Source organism: Anabas testudineus, chromosome 9, assembly GCF_900324465.2.
Source record: "Anabas testudineus chromosome 9, fAnaTes1.2, whole genome shotgun sequence".
Taxonomy (NCBI): Eukaryota; Metazoa; Chordata; class Actinopteri; order Anabantiformes; family Anabantidae; genus Anabas; species Anabas testudineus.
Window position 1 is genome coordinate 26,785,382 of NC_046618.1, and position 13,506 is coordinate 26,798,887.

At 42.6% G+C, this 13,506-nt stretch overlaps 1 protein-coding gene across 1 annotated transcript in view; it reads left to right on the top strand.

Moving 5' to 3' along the window:
• Positions 1-246: 246 nt before the first annotated feature.
• Positions 247-13,506, top strand: part of LOC113151227 (protocadherin-9-like) — a 108,061-nt gene continuing 94,801 nt past the window's right edge. Inside the window, exon 1 of the mRNA XM_026344145.1 lies at positions 247-311. Coding sequence (XP_026199930.1) covers positions 270-311 — 42 coding nt within the window. The 5' untranslated portion in view covers positions 247-269. The remainder of the gene's footprint in view (positions 312-13,506) is intronic.

Genomic DNA, 13,506 nt, shown 5'->3' on the forward strand with positions numbered 1-13,506 from the left:
TTGCACTATGATGAGGTTTAGGATGAGATAATGACGCCAGGACTATGTGAGCCTGGTGCCCTGTAAATTCACACAGCTCCTTCCTCGGTTATTCATCTTCAGCAGCTTCTACTACCGATGCCAGCAGGGATATTTGTAATGGAGCAGCACAGATTTGGTTGAGAGGAAACCTGATGTCTTGTGTTCGTGCAAACATATTGACACACAGACCTGGAGCTGATGGTGGTTCCCATGAAGAGACGAGAGAGAGGAACGCTGTTGGACTGGATATGTGTGTTCACAGAGTGAAACCTTATAATGACTCATCACAGGTCAGAGAGTATAAATGTGTGTGTGTGTGTTTGATGGACAGATAACAAAATAAGTGAGGGTTGTTGCTGCATCAGATGAAGCCGGAGAAATGGCTAACAGCAGGGAAACGGCTCTCGTTAGTGCCTGTAGTCCTGACAAAGCTTTGGTGAAACCAGAGATCATCAGAAAATCGTTGAGGTATGAAAAAGACAATTTGCAGTTTCGACTGATGTGGACTCCGGAGATTCTGTGCGAGTGTGTGTAAGGCTATCCCCTTCAGGTGTATTGGGTGATAGATCAGTTTTCGTGCAACCTGTTTTGAGCTGCTCAGCTTCCTCTGCAAAAGGGAAGTGGAGCCTGAAAACGACAGAGGCTGTTAACTGATCCGGGGTCAGATTTAGCTGCACTAAACCAGTTTCAAGCTTCATCACATTCTGTGTCATCGCCCATCGTTGTGCTGAAAACTGCAGTCATCTCAATACAAAGCATGAAAAACATGGTTACGCTGACCGCTGACTGGCTGACAGGTGTACAAGGGCAAACATTAGACGTAATCTTGCTCCTATTAAATGAAGCTTGTACATGAACCAATTAGCTCCCCTCAATATCAATCAATCAATCAATCAATCAGTCCTCCTGAACAACATGAGCTGCCGTGCCTGTGTCTGACCTCTCCTAGTTTGTTGTTATCTCAGTCTGATTCACATATGAGCATCGAGCTTCAGGTTTGGTTATTTCCTGGTGGGAGATGAGTCAGAAAGGTTAGTGATCATCGTTTGATTTGAGTAACACGTGACTAAACGTTACTTCTGTTATCATTCTATTGTTCAGCAGAGCTGTTGCACAGCTCTAGAAACGTCACTCACTGTAAACGTTTCTATGTAATTAGCCTGAAACTCGGCATGTCAACATTATCACAGTGAGCATGTTAGCATGCTAAAATCCCACTTTTTGATTCTGTTGATGATGTCAGCCTGGTTTTTGCATGTCATGCAACCGGTTCTCTCCTATTTTAATGAACACAGCCTGCAGGTCACTCTGAACCTGAGGCTGCACAGGACTATTTTCTTACATTTATGTGCATCACCACAGTGAAATATGGGAGATCTACACCCAAACACCTCCTGTGCAGACACACATGCAGGACCAGAGCTGTCGCTGTTGTTCAGCTAATGTGCTGCTCACACCAGATTCTCTGTCGACACAGCATGAGTCTTATTATTACATAAACAGGGTACGCAGGCTTAGCATGTTAAAATGATCATACAACCACTGGCATTAGTAAGTATGGTAATAGTAGCATGTTAACATAGTGTGCATACACCTGAGTAACAATCATCAACAAGAAGTTAACAAACTTAAGACCCAAGTGTTTTTGCCACATGTATATTTCCTCCATCCTTTCTCCATCCGGATGGTTGGAGCTGTGTGAGCACGGCAGCGGAAGTGTAAAGGAGAGGCGGTGCCGCCTCCACTCTCTCACTCCTTGTCATCTGTCGTCGTTAACCGAGAGATTGAAGCTGCTTCATTAGGAGCTGCTGGATGGAGCGCTCGTTCAGCTGACTCCCTCGTCCTGCTGGGAGAATCTGCTGACGGCTGCACAGCAATGGAGAGGAGTCAAGAGAGAGGGAGCGAGGACGAGCGAGCGTCCTACATTCGCACAACAGTGGGAAAAAACAAAGAAACGTGTTCCGGTCTTTTCTGGTTGACTCCAGTTCATTCCCCGACTCATTTTACACTTCCCGCTCGTCCTTCTCTTCTTTCATTTGTTCATCCATCCTTTTCCATCCTTCCTTCCTGTCTTACCTTTAAAGCTCTTATTTTCTTAAGTGTTCCTTAATTTCCTCTTAGATCTCTACATAATGTTCAAACACAAAGGTCAAAGAGTGAAGCAGGACAGAGCGACGTGTGGGTAGATCGACAGATAAAAAGGAGAAACAGACAAGATGGGAGTTTGAGGTAACTTAATCTGTTCCTACAAAGGGAAAAAAAACGCCATTTTAGCAGTTTCACTTCTGACAGTTGAAACGTTAGCCTGACAGCATGACAAACTGCAAGTCAGCAAATCAGGACGCAGCTAGTCCTCAGTGTGTGTGTGTGTGTGTGTGTGTGTGTGTGTGTGTGTGGTTAAATGCAGTCACATACCCCGAACATTAAAAGCTGTCTGTCTCAGGCTGTTATGACTCTGCAGTGCTGTGACCACTGCCGCGTGTATGTGTGTAGATGGAGCGCTGCTGTAATTGAATTTTACCTCTCAACTCGAGGAAGGATTCGCTGCTCAGCCTCAGAGAGACGGAGTCGAGATGCAAAAATGAAACTGCAGCTAAACACAGTGACGTGTTCATCAAAGCCGGCCAATCACAGACCGCGGTCCCACGTTGGGATGCAGTGAAGTGCCGTTGTTGTGGTTTCTGTGAAGCATGGATTTAACCCATAAGAACCCACGGTGACACCAACACTGCTACTTTGGTTTAATTTTTAAAACAATTCAAACCATGTCCTGTCTGGCAGGGTCGCTTGTTACCATCCCCGGGGGAGTATGTGTCTTTACCCAGGTGTAACCAGGGCGTAGTATGCTCTTCTTGATTTGGTTTGTTTCATATTCCACATAATAGAGGACATGCGGATACAGGGGAGCATTTGGTAACAGTGCTGGCAGCTCCCAGGTGGGTGGAGTTTGACTTGATGACCTCGTGGAAGAAGACACATTCAATCAGAGGTGTCTGGACATCCAATGACGGCCAACAAAGTCATTACTGGAAATGCACAGACAGCATCTGGAGCTCAGTTTGAACTTCATGGACGTGTGAGGAAGCGGCATGACGTTAGCTGATGCTAACTAAACAGTTTAACAAAATCGGATTTGTTATCTGGTCAGACGAGATACAAATATATAATTGTCAGGGTCTGGTAAATCTTCTCTGGATTCAATCCAGATATGAGACACATAAAAATTCACGTATTTAAGTATGAACTGTTTATTTTACCCACTTAGTAAATATGAATCAGCCTCTCCTCCAGTCTTACGAGTCCTGATTAAATGTCCTTTTTCTTCTATTAATACAGGAAATATCATAGTACGTTCAGACACAGATATTTATTAAGACCTAAATCCTATTTTTGTTGCCTAAATGAGTTCCTGGTCTCCAACATCCAACCCGACTACCTCCTGGAACTGCTGCAGAATAACTGCTGCACTTCACATCTGTTCTGACCAAACCCAGGCATCGTGCTGCCACCACAGAATAACTGGGGAAACGGTTTAAGTTCAATTCCTCCACTTCAGGCCGCCTCAGTTGTTGAATGGCTCAGCTGTGCACCTGTACGCTGTTGACCTTCCTATTCATCTCCATCTCATTAGTGTCTTTAAGGATTGATTATGTTAGACTCCCACTGATTCATTCCTTTGGCAAATTTGGGGGAATGTACTTTGTGCCACTTCTAGATGGAGACATAACTGCTGCTGACAGCTATAGTGCAGATCTATTTCTATCAAGTGGAACTACTGGCAGTGGCTCTCTCCATCTCTGTCTCTCTGTCTTTGGTGTTTAAGGTTTGCGGTAAGAGGAGCTGAAAAGGAACTATCTCCTCTGCACCTCCTGTAAGACGAGATGTAACGCGTTCCCCCCTCCTCCCCGTCCGTCCTCCTCCTCCTCTCCGCTCCGTTAGCATCTGACCGGTGGCTGCTGGTTAACCAACCCTGACCTGCTGCCACTGAATCTGAGCGGAGAAGAGGAAAGATGAGGAAGGCGATCACTCACTTGTCCTCGGTCGTCCTCTGAGACACAGAGATAGAGATGGAAAAGAAGGACAGACAGGGTTTCGGCTAACAAGGATTGGTTTCCAGAAAAAGGAAGGAGGTGTAGCGTAAAACTCACCCACACATATACACACTCATCACACACTGTGCTGCTCCCACCTTGTGTCAATATTAGTCTGTTTGCACATGGTGACCTTTGACCCGGACAGATTTACCTGCTGGGAAGCAAACATATGGTCAGATAGTGGAGGCGGTAGAGGAAGAGGAGAGGGGGAGGGACGAGGGGGAAGGCAGAGGAGGAGATGATTTATGAGATAAGAGGAGGAGAATGAAAACAGAGTGATATTAAAACAGCTGCATTTCATTTACACATCTGGACACTGTTCTCAGAGTGTGTGTGTACGTGTGTGTGTGTGTGTGTGTGTGTGTTTGTGTGTGTGTGTGTGTGTGTTGAAGATTTAATTCCCGGCGTGTAGAGAGAGATGTTTGAATGTTAAAGCGACGGGGATGAAGGTGTCATTCACAGCTCAGTGACAGAGCCAGAGAGACGTCAGTGTGTGTGTGTGTGTGTGTGTGTGTGTGTGTGCGTCCTGTTTGAAATTCCGCTCGTCTGTTATCTGACTCCATCCAAGAAATCCAGAGCAACAAGAAGGATAGAGGCAATGGAAGAGAGACAGAAAGAGAGAAAGACAGGTTCTGTCTCTGGTCCGCTTGCTGCAGTGCTGTTCATTAAAACCAGGTTAAGACTTTTCTGTCTAATGCTGTGATTAAAACCTGTAAAATACTAGAAACAAAGACATGCACATGTTCCTACACACACACCACATGACCACCTGAAGCTTCCATCCATATGTGATGGTAGAGCATGTCATTCCAACTCTGTGGGCATTAATATGCTGTTGAGCAGCCCCCACTCTTTTACCTTCATGTGTAGCTGTGGATCCTGATGTAGAGATTTTCTTTTATTCAGACCGATCAGATCCGTGCTGCTCAGTAAAAACTGATGCATTCATGTCTCGTGCAAATAGATCACAGAAAATAAAACAGGAATGATTCTAAGGATGGTTTGATGATTGCAGAGCAGATCGGATGTCTATTAGAAATAGTGCACACTGACTTTCTCTTACTATAAATCCATTAGTTTACAATACAGGTTGAATCATCCTGAATCTTCATCCTGACTTACATGAAATGTGTTGTTGTTCCATGATTGTTTGGTTTGCAGCCTCTTCTGGTCAGTGCTGGGTAGTGAAGGACATGTCTCCTTCTTTTAATCTGAACCAAACTTCACTCTCACTTCCTTCTACTTTAACGTCCGATACACTGGAGACTGACAGCAGCAAATTGTTTACACCAACATATGATTTTGTTTTTCTCCCCGTCAGCGAGCAGCATTAGTGAGCTCTAATAACTGTGCTGGTTGATAAGATCTGACAGGTTCCAGTTCATCCAGACAGTTGGGTTGAGACTGGGCTGAGGACATCCATCTATTAATGGCAGTAGCTATGTGCACAGAGGAATTGCTGTAGAAGAAAACTGTGTTAGAAGATACAAATGAATGTCAGTCAGTTTGTGCTGGTGTGGGCCGATAAGTTTATTTCCAGTTTGTGTATTAAGTGTATCTAAAGGTAAATGTTAATGCACCAAGAAACAGCACTATAGTTGTCCTGCTGCATTATTCCAAAACTCACTTAAGTTAATGAGCCTCACTAGGATCTGAACATGGAACAAAAACTAAACTCCTCTTCCCTTTTTGAAGGTGAGGACACTGATAAATCAAGCATTCTTATCTGCCTGCTCTTTTTTAGTAAACTATGTTTAAATATTCCACGTACTGCTGATCGATATGTTTTATATGAATTGGGGGTTGTTGGGAGTTTTTGTCGACTTCACATTTATCACCTGCGTGTGTCTAAACCAGAGGCATTCAGGCACAGTAGGAAATAAGACTCTCAAACTTTATTGTCATTATGAAAGCACAGTGAAGGGTGTGAAGTCCCCTCACGCATATTTCTGAATAATGTCAAATATCAGAAGAAAAACTGTTGCAATAAGGATGACAGACTAATGAGTGGTTGAAATGACAAAAGTAAATAGCGCACGTAAAATGAAAACTGCATTGTTCAGTGACAGCAGTGGTTGTTTTTCACTGGACGTTATTTGACGTGTGTCACACCAGTAACACATGAGTGATTTAAGAGAACTGGATTGAATAGAATGGGAGCGTATGTGTTGTGTGGAATGCATGACTGAAAAACTGGAATGCTTTGGTATAGACTTAGAGTGTGTGTGTGTGTGTGTGTGTGTGTGTGTGTGTGTGTGTGTAACTAAAACAGAAATGTAAAAATAAATCATGTCCTCCACATCGTCACCTCAGGTTAGAAACTGTTTCAAATAGCTGCGATTGAAGGTCAAGCTTTGCACCGTAAATATGAAGCTCATATAAGCTGCTGATGCCCACTCTGACCAGTTTATCACCAATTTATTATCAGTTTAACAGGTTCAGTGAATCCTCCACAGTGCTGGAACAAATGTTCACATGGCCAACGTGTCAGGAAGGTAAATAAATAACTTTTAAGACAGGCACATCAGAGAGAACATTACCCTGATCAAAGTCATAAAACCTGCATCAGATGGGACTTTTAATGTCTTTTACCAGGTGGGTGGGGCTTACCGCTCTGGGGAGACGTTCCTTTATTTATCAGTCTCTTCATCACTCCATCCGTCTCCCTTTCTCCCTGTCTGTCCGGCTTTCCCTGCAGCTGCCAGCTGGCAGCATCTCTGTGGGCTCATCAATAAGACTGACAGATTGGAGATTGATGACGCTGACTAACAGAGAAGAAGCTGTCCTTCTGAGAGATTATTCTCCTATAGAGAGACGCACAGACAGACTGAGACACACTGATGTCTTTAATGTTCTGCATGCAGGTAGAAACACACCGGGTGGAGCATTTGTGTGTAAAGGTTACACACACTTCTGTCCCTGTGTGTGATCCCGGACCGACTCCACGAGGTGAGATCAGCGCTCTGATCAGGGTCGTGCCATCTGCTGCAGGACTGCTGTCTCTGAACATAGTTCTTCAGGACTCTGGCAGTTTGTTGTGTTGCTTCTCTGATGGTGAAGGTGATGGAGGAAAATCTAAAGTTAGGCAGTGTCAAAAAGGCGTACACAGTCCTTTAAGTTCCTTAAGAATATTCCTGTTTTCTCTTGTGGATCAAATCTAATTATAGCACACGCTGATGAAAACTGATCATCTCATCTGACTTTGGTAAAGACGGTGGAGTGAAAGTCAAACTTTATGTTAAAAGGAAAGAACACGCAAAAAAATAGGAAAGGAAACTGAAGAGAAAGCTGGCACTGGAAGTTTCATCGGAGCCAAACATCCCATCACACTGAAGATTCCTCCATCGACTTGCTGTTAGTGCGCGACCTGAGTTGACTGCTGAGTGTGTGTGTGTCTGTGTGTGTGTGTGTGTGTGTGTGTGTGTGTATGTGTATGTGTGTGTGTTGTGGTGTGGTTAACAAAAGGCGCAGCAGCGAGCCATTAGGGAGAGAGAAGTTAACAAGCTCCATAAAGATGGAGGGAGGAAGTTATTGACTGCCATTTGTCTCTGTTATTGTATGTGGCAACTGTGTGTGTGTGCGTGTGTGTGTGTGTGTGTGTGTGTGTGTAATGAGTGTGTGGTCTTCTGTTTGAGGGTAAACAAAGCCAGAGGTCACACTCGTCAACATGCTGCAGTACAAGGTTACATCCAGTCGTCCACCTGTTCTGTGTGTGGGTGTGTGAGCAGCTGCTTTGATTGACGGGTCGACAAGTTTCATGGGACTGTGCTGATGTGAGGTCATGTGACAAAATGTTCCTGGTCAAAACATGATGCTACGGTCACATGGTACATACTTATCATGTAAAGTGTTGTGTTCACATGCTGTGACACTTTGGTTTGACTGACAGACGGTAAAATGTTCTGTTTTATTTAGTATTAACATTTTATTTTATTAGTAAATTATAAGTCATTTATTTTCAACTAATCATGACTAATTTCAACTCAGTACTTTCCTGAAAACCATCTCATTGGGAAACAAACATTTCACTCTTCTACAGTACAGGACTGTAGGACTGCACACGGTTGGGGGCTGTGCAGCAGTGGGAGAGGGGGCACTTGTTTTTTCCTCCCATGTCTCTCTGTTGTGGTTCATCCATTGTTGTCTTGTTCCTTCCTGTGTATATGTATGTATTAGGAATTGTATGTATGCACGTGTGTGTGTGTGTGTATGTGTTGGTCTTCCCTGGGGGGACGCCTTTAACATTCGGACCACAGCCCACACATTTCCTGAAACCAGCCTCGTCCTGCATCACTGCACAGGAAATGCTGATATCACTTCCTGTGTGTTGAAAATACCCTGTAAACGTGATGGAGCTGGGATTGTAAAGAAAAGATGTGGCTCTTTCCAGGAAATAGACACATCCTTCTATTGACTGTTAGAAAGAAACAGAGTGACCGGCGTCAGCTGTAAAATTCATCAGTAAAACATTTGATGATTTAAACCATTGATTGCAAACACATTAGTTCCAGCTTGTGAGGATTCACTCCTACTCTCTGTTTTACATGATAGTAAACTGAATATGTTTGTGCTTGGGCTGTTTATCACACACAAAGAGGCATCTGGACATGTACCCGGTCAACTAATCTAATAAATGAACAGAAAAGTCCCTCAAACTTCACATTGCTGCAGTTTTCCAGCAGATTTGAGATGGATCTCTTGCTTTCCACACAGTCTTTACTCTGCCTGATGTTATTTACTCTGTCAACAAATACCATTAAAAAATAAAGTTAATGCTGTCAAGAAAACATTTTAGATGCCTGCATGTGAACGTAATGAAAGGAAGTGTGGTTATGTTGCAGAAGCCATTAGCCATCTCATCTGCTGTACAGGAAATGGTTGGTTTTCTTTTAACTGCTAAATGCACTGGGACGTTTTCCATCCAATGGGAATCTGAGGTGTTGTTTATTGTTGTTTAGCCCTCACCATTAACCAACGTCATATTTCTATGCATCTGGATGAGTTGTTTGTCTTTAAACCAACCCTGTCTCAGTTTGCATTTCCATTTTACAGTTTTGTGAAGAACGGAGTCAACAGATCATGTTCCAGTGTAACAGTTTTGCATTTGTGAATTCATTAAACCATTGTTAACAGAAATAGAGTCACAAGAAGGTGGGTGTCGGGAAATAAAGTCACTGTTAAGAGTTCCATAATCGTTCCCTAACCTTAATCAAGTGCTATAAATCACCCATAAACCTTTAACTGTAGTCTTCTACTAAATATCAGATATGTTGGCAGAAACGAACTCCACCTGGTTCATATGTTCGTGTTTGCATCTTCCCATTTACAAAAATGAAAAACACATCTTCATGATGTTAACATTAAGTCCAGTTGCATAAAATGAATGACATAAAAACAGATTTTGAGAAAGTCCGGTTTGGCTGCTGCGGTTCACACATCAAAGAAACAGGAGCAAAGGGAAACGGAAAGTCTGCTGCAGTGTTTGAGCATCACTCAGAGGAAGACAAATGTTTTCAAATTAAAACAAACTGCTGACCTTTGAGCGTGAGACAGAGGCGTGGCTTCACAGGATCTGCAGCTGAACCCTACTCTCTCTCACACACACACACACACACACACACACACATGCACGTTTGTACAAGTGACTGTCAGATCAGCTGCTGTGTGTTCCTGCAGGTTTTGGAAAGGGGGGTTTAATGACTTCTCCCATGTGGACAGACACAGTTTGGCTTTCAGCTGTTTCTCACTTTTTACTGCTACATCCTGTCCGTACTCTCTGTGTGAGTGTGTTCTTGTGTCAGCACTGCTTCGGGAAAATGTGTGTATTTATGTGTGTATTTGCACGCGTGTGTGTATTTTGTGCATGCAGGTGATTTATCTAAGTCAGCGGCCGCTCGGCCGACCACCGCAGTTGAATCCTAATTCTCTCTGTCTCGCTCGTTCTCTCTCCTTCAAAGAGCTGCTGTTCATTCAGAGTAAGGAGGATGGGGAGTTCTCGGGAAGGGTCCTTCTTTCCTTTCCTTCGATCCTGCCTTTTCCCTTTGTTTTCCCTTTTTCCCCCTTAGGTAGTTTTCTGCCTCTGAGAGCTTTCCTGTGTTTGCAGATTTGCAGCGACGGACGCAGATTTAGCAAAACTGTACTGTTCGATTTAATGCTTCATGACATACGCACACACAAACACACACACACACACACACATTGCAACAGAGTGTATTTTCCTGCACATCCTTTTTTGTTTCAATCTGACAAACACACTTAACCACACACATGCTCTCTCTTGCATACACATTCTTCTTCTTCTGCATCTGCCTTGTATTATTTATACAAGTCATGTCATCATTCATAAGTGATAAAGTCCCTGCAGACTCCAACGGGAAGTTGCGGGAATGATGAGACGAGGAATGTGGCGTCATCTCTTCCTGCAATCGCTTCATTCTTTTTATTTAACACTCACCACAGCTTCCCATTGGAGCTCCACCTCCCCCATTCTTGAGAAAGACCCATATGAGTTGGGTTGACGATAGAAAGCAGTAAATGTGAGCCGCAGCAGAGGCCGTCCGACCCAGTGAGGCTGGAACGAGCATTTTCTAATCAGTCATTTTCTCTCCGCTTGTTTGTTTCTACTCAGACAAACAGACTGAATGAGGACTCGGATCAGGTCCATGTCATTATGTCCCAGATTTTTACTAGTGAATAAACAGATGCCATTTACCAAAGAAAACAAGAGAGAAGCTCGATTTTGGAAGATTGTCCAGGCATTGTTTGAAAACGCTTCGAGATTAATGCGGTCAGGTTCTGTTGTTTGACTTTCAGTTTACTTAATGATCGCTGCACTCTGGACGACTTTCTGCTTTTTAAAATCTTGTATCCTGCTGCTCTGACTGACAAACAAGACTAGTCTAAGCCGTTTACCACTGGCACAATGAGAAGTGACGTAGAAAAAGGAAAAATTGGAAAGATTTTATAAACAAAGTTGGTATTTGGACGCTTATGGTTTAGTATGGAACAGTCATATATTGTATATTGTAATAATTATTTTATCATTTGATCAATTCTATGATACATTATGGTTTGGTTTGGTCTGTGATGATAATAATAATAATAATTAAATACTTATTATTTTCTATTATAGAATGAAGGGTTTGTAAAGGTTTGTATGGTGTATGGCTCTATATTAAGATTTTATAGAGAGTTTATAACAGTACATTATGATTTAGTATGGTCTTTGATGGCATGAGATGAGATGAACTTTATCAGCAACGGTCACAGCACAGCTCCATCAAAAAACACAGAACCAACACAAAGTACACCAACACCTAACAATCCAAATCTCACACTTGAATAAACACTGATCTTACAGGTGACTGAGCAACAGAATAGACTGATGAACCAAAGCATTCTTCAGCCTGTTCTTTTTAAACCGTGGGACCCTGACAACACCTGTCAAAGGGCAAAAGTCGATATTCTCCATTAAGTCCATGGATAGAGTCAGAGGAGATGATGTTTGAAAGTCTTGAAAAGTTTGAAAGTTTTTAGTATGATCTGTTTGAAACGAGCGTTGTCAAGGTTGATTATCTCTGAACAGGTATGGATTTCTTTCTATAACATAGTATATAATGATATATGATGGTATATAAAGATGTGGTATTGTCTGAGTCTGTACAATAAGACTTGGTATTTTCTCCGAAGGTATATTATGATTTTTTATGGTCTGCGATTGTACTGTAATGGTACTATTGTCTTTTGTATTGCAATATATTATGATATTGATACACTAAGGCCTCTGTGGATACAGAGACTCCACTATACGGAATATATATATATATATATATATATATATATATATATATATATATATATATATATATATATATATATACATAGAATCGATCAATTATATTATGAAATACACCACCTGGTCCACCAGGGTATGAAGAAAGAAGGGTAAAGTGATGCACCCATCATGTCTAGTGGCTACTGTTGAAGCCTGTGGGGGCACTGCTATGATCTGGGGTTGCTGCAGTTGGTCAGGTCTAGGTTCAGCTATGGAACATGCAGGTGTATTGGAAAGTATATTATGGTAAGTTATGACATCTCATGGCTGAGTATGATGCAGCGAAGTTCAGTGTGTTTGGTAATAGATGTTACTAGTTAATAAAAATGTAATCAACATTAGTGCAGTCTGGACTTTAGACCATTCATGCAGCGGTAAACACTGTGGTGTTTATTTGTTTTCGTGTTTTGGTTCCCAGCAGAGGCTCCATCATTCTGCCCAGTTCTCTGTCATTAGCGCGTCTGTGGAACGCCGCCACTTGGTTAACCACAGCGTTCTCATGCCTCCACCCACTCCACCCCACCCTCCCACCCCACAAAACCACTGGTCCCAGTACCATAAACCAGTTCTGCCAAAACCAATCACCACATTCCTCAACTAGTTTGTTTTTCTATTTGACTGTGGAGGTAAAAAACACGGAGAGGACGGAAGGAGGAAGGAGGAGAAGGATTTAGACTGATCTGTACGGGCAGAAGAGGAGAGGATGGAAGCACGAACATGAGAGGCTAATGCAGTCTGATGTATTAATCACAGTCAGAGGTAATTGAGAGGCCGAGCGAGGACCGAGCGAGCGAGCTGTCCTCCATCATTGTCTCATTCTCTCTCTCTCTCTGTAAACACTGCTACTGTACTGACTGAATATTAATGCACTGATACACTTGGTGTGTGTGTATAAAGTGACTTATGGTGCAAATGTCCTTACACGAATCCATGTTGTTGTTCTTGTTTTTGGCATCAGTGTTGGCTCAGTGAGTCGGTGTGTGTGTGCATTCTTGTGTGTGTGAGAGCGTGTCTTTCTTCTTTGGCTGACTCTTCCACTCAGTTCATCCTCATGATGGCTGAAGGAGCTGTCCCTAGACTAAGGCGACAAGATCATTATCAGTTTTCCTTCTGTGTATCCAGTCCAGAGACAGGGTCTGTGTATGGTTCACTTTGTTGGGGATTTTAAGCAGGGGAAACTGCAGCACAATTAAAAAGGAAAAAATACACCTTGCAGGATTTACAGAACTATCTATTAACTAACTATTAACTAATCTGTAATCCTAAATGTAAAAAAAAACATGTCATGTGCATGTTAACCTGGTGTTTTAGTCCAGCTTACTGCTCATTTGCATTATTCTGTTTTATATACACCTCAACATCATCAGCTGACTTATTCTAAACAGTAAATAGCTTGATGACACCCTATCACATCTGTTATTTAGCACATAATGACTCAAGCCTTTGAATTTGCCCCCATAAAGAATAACTCTGAGTTTGCATCAGAGCTACAGCATTTGTTAACCAAAACCCACCAGTGTTTTTACTCTGGACTTGCCGGATCTTCCCACTGGAAAA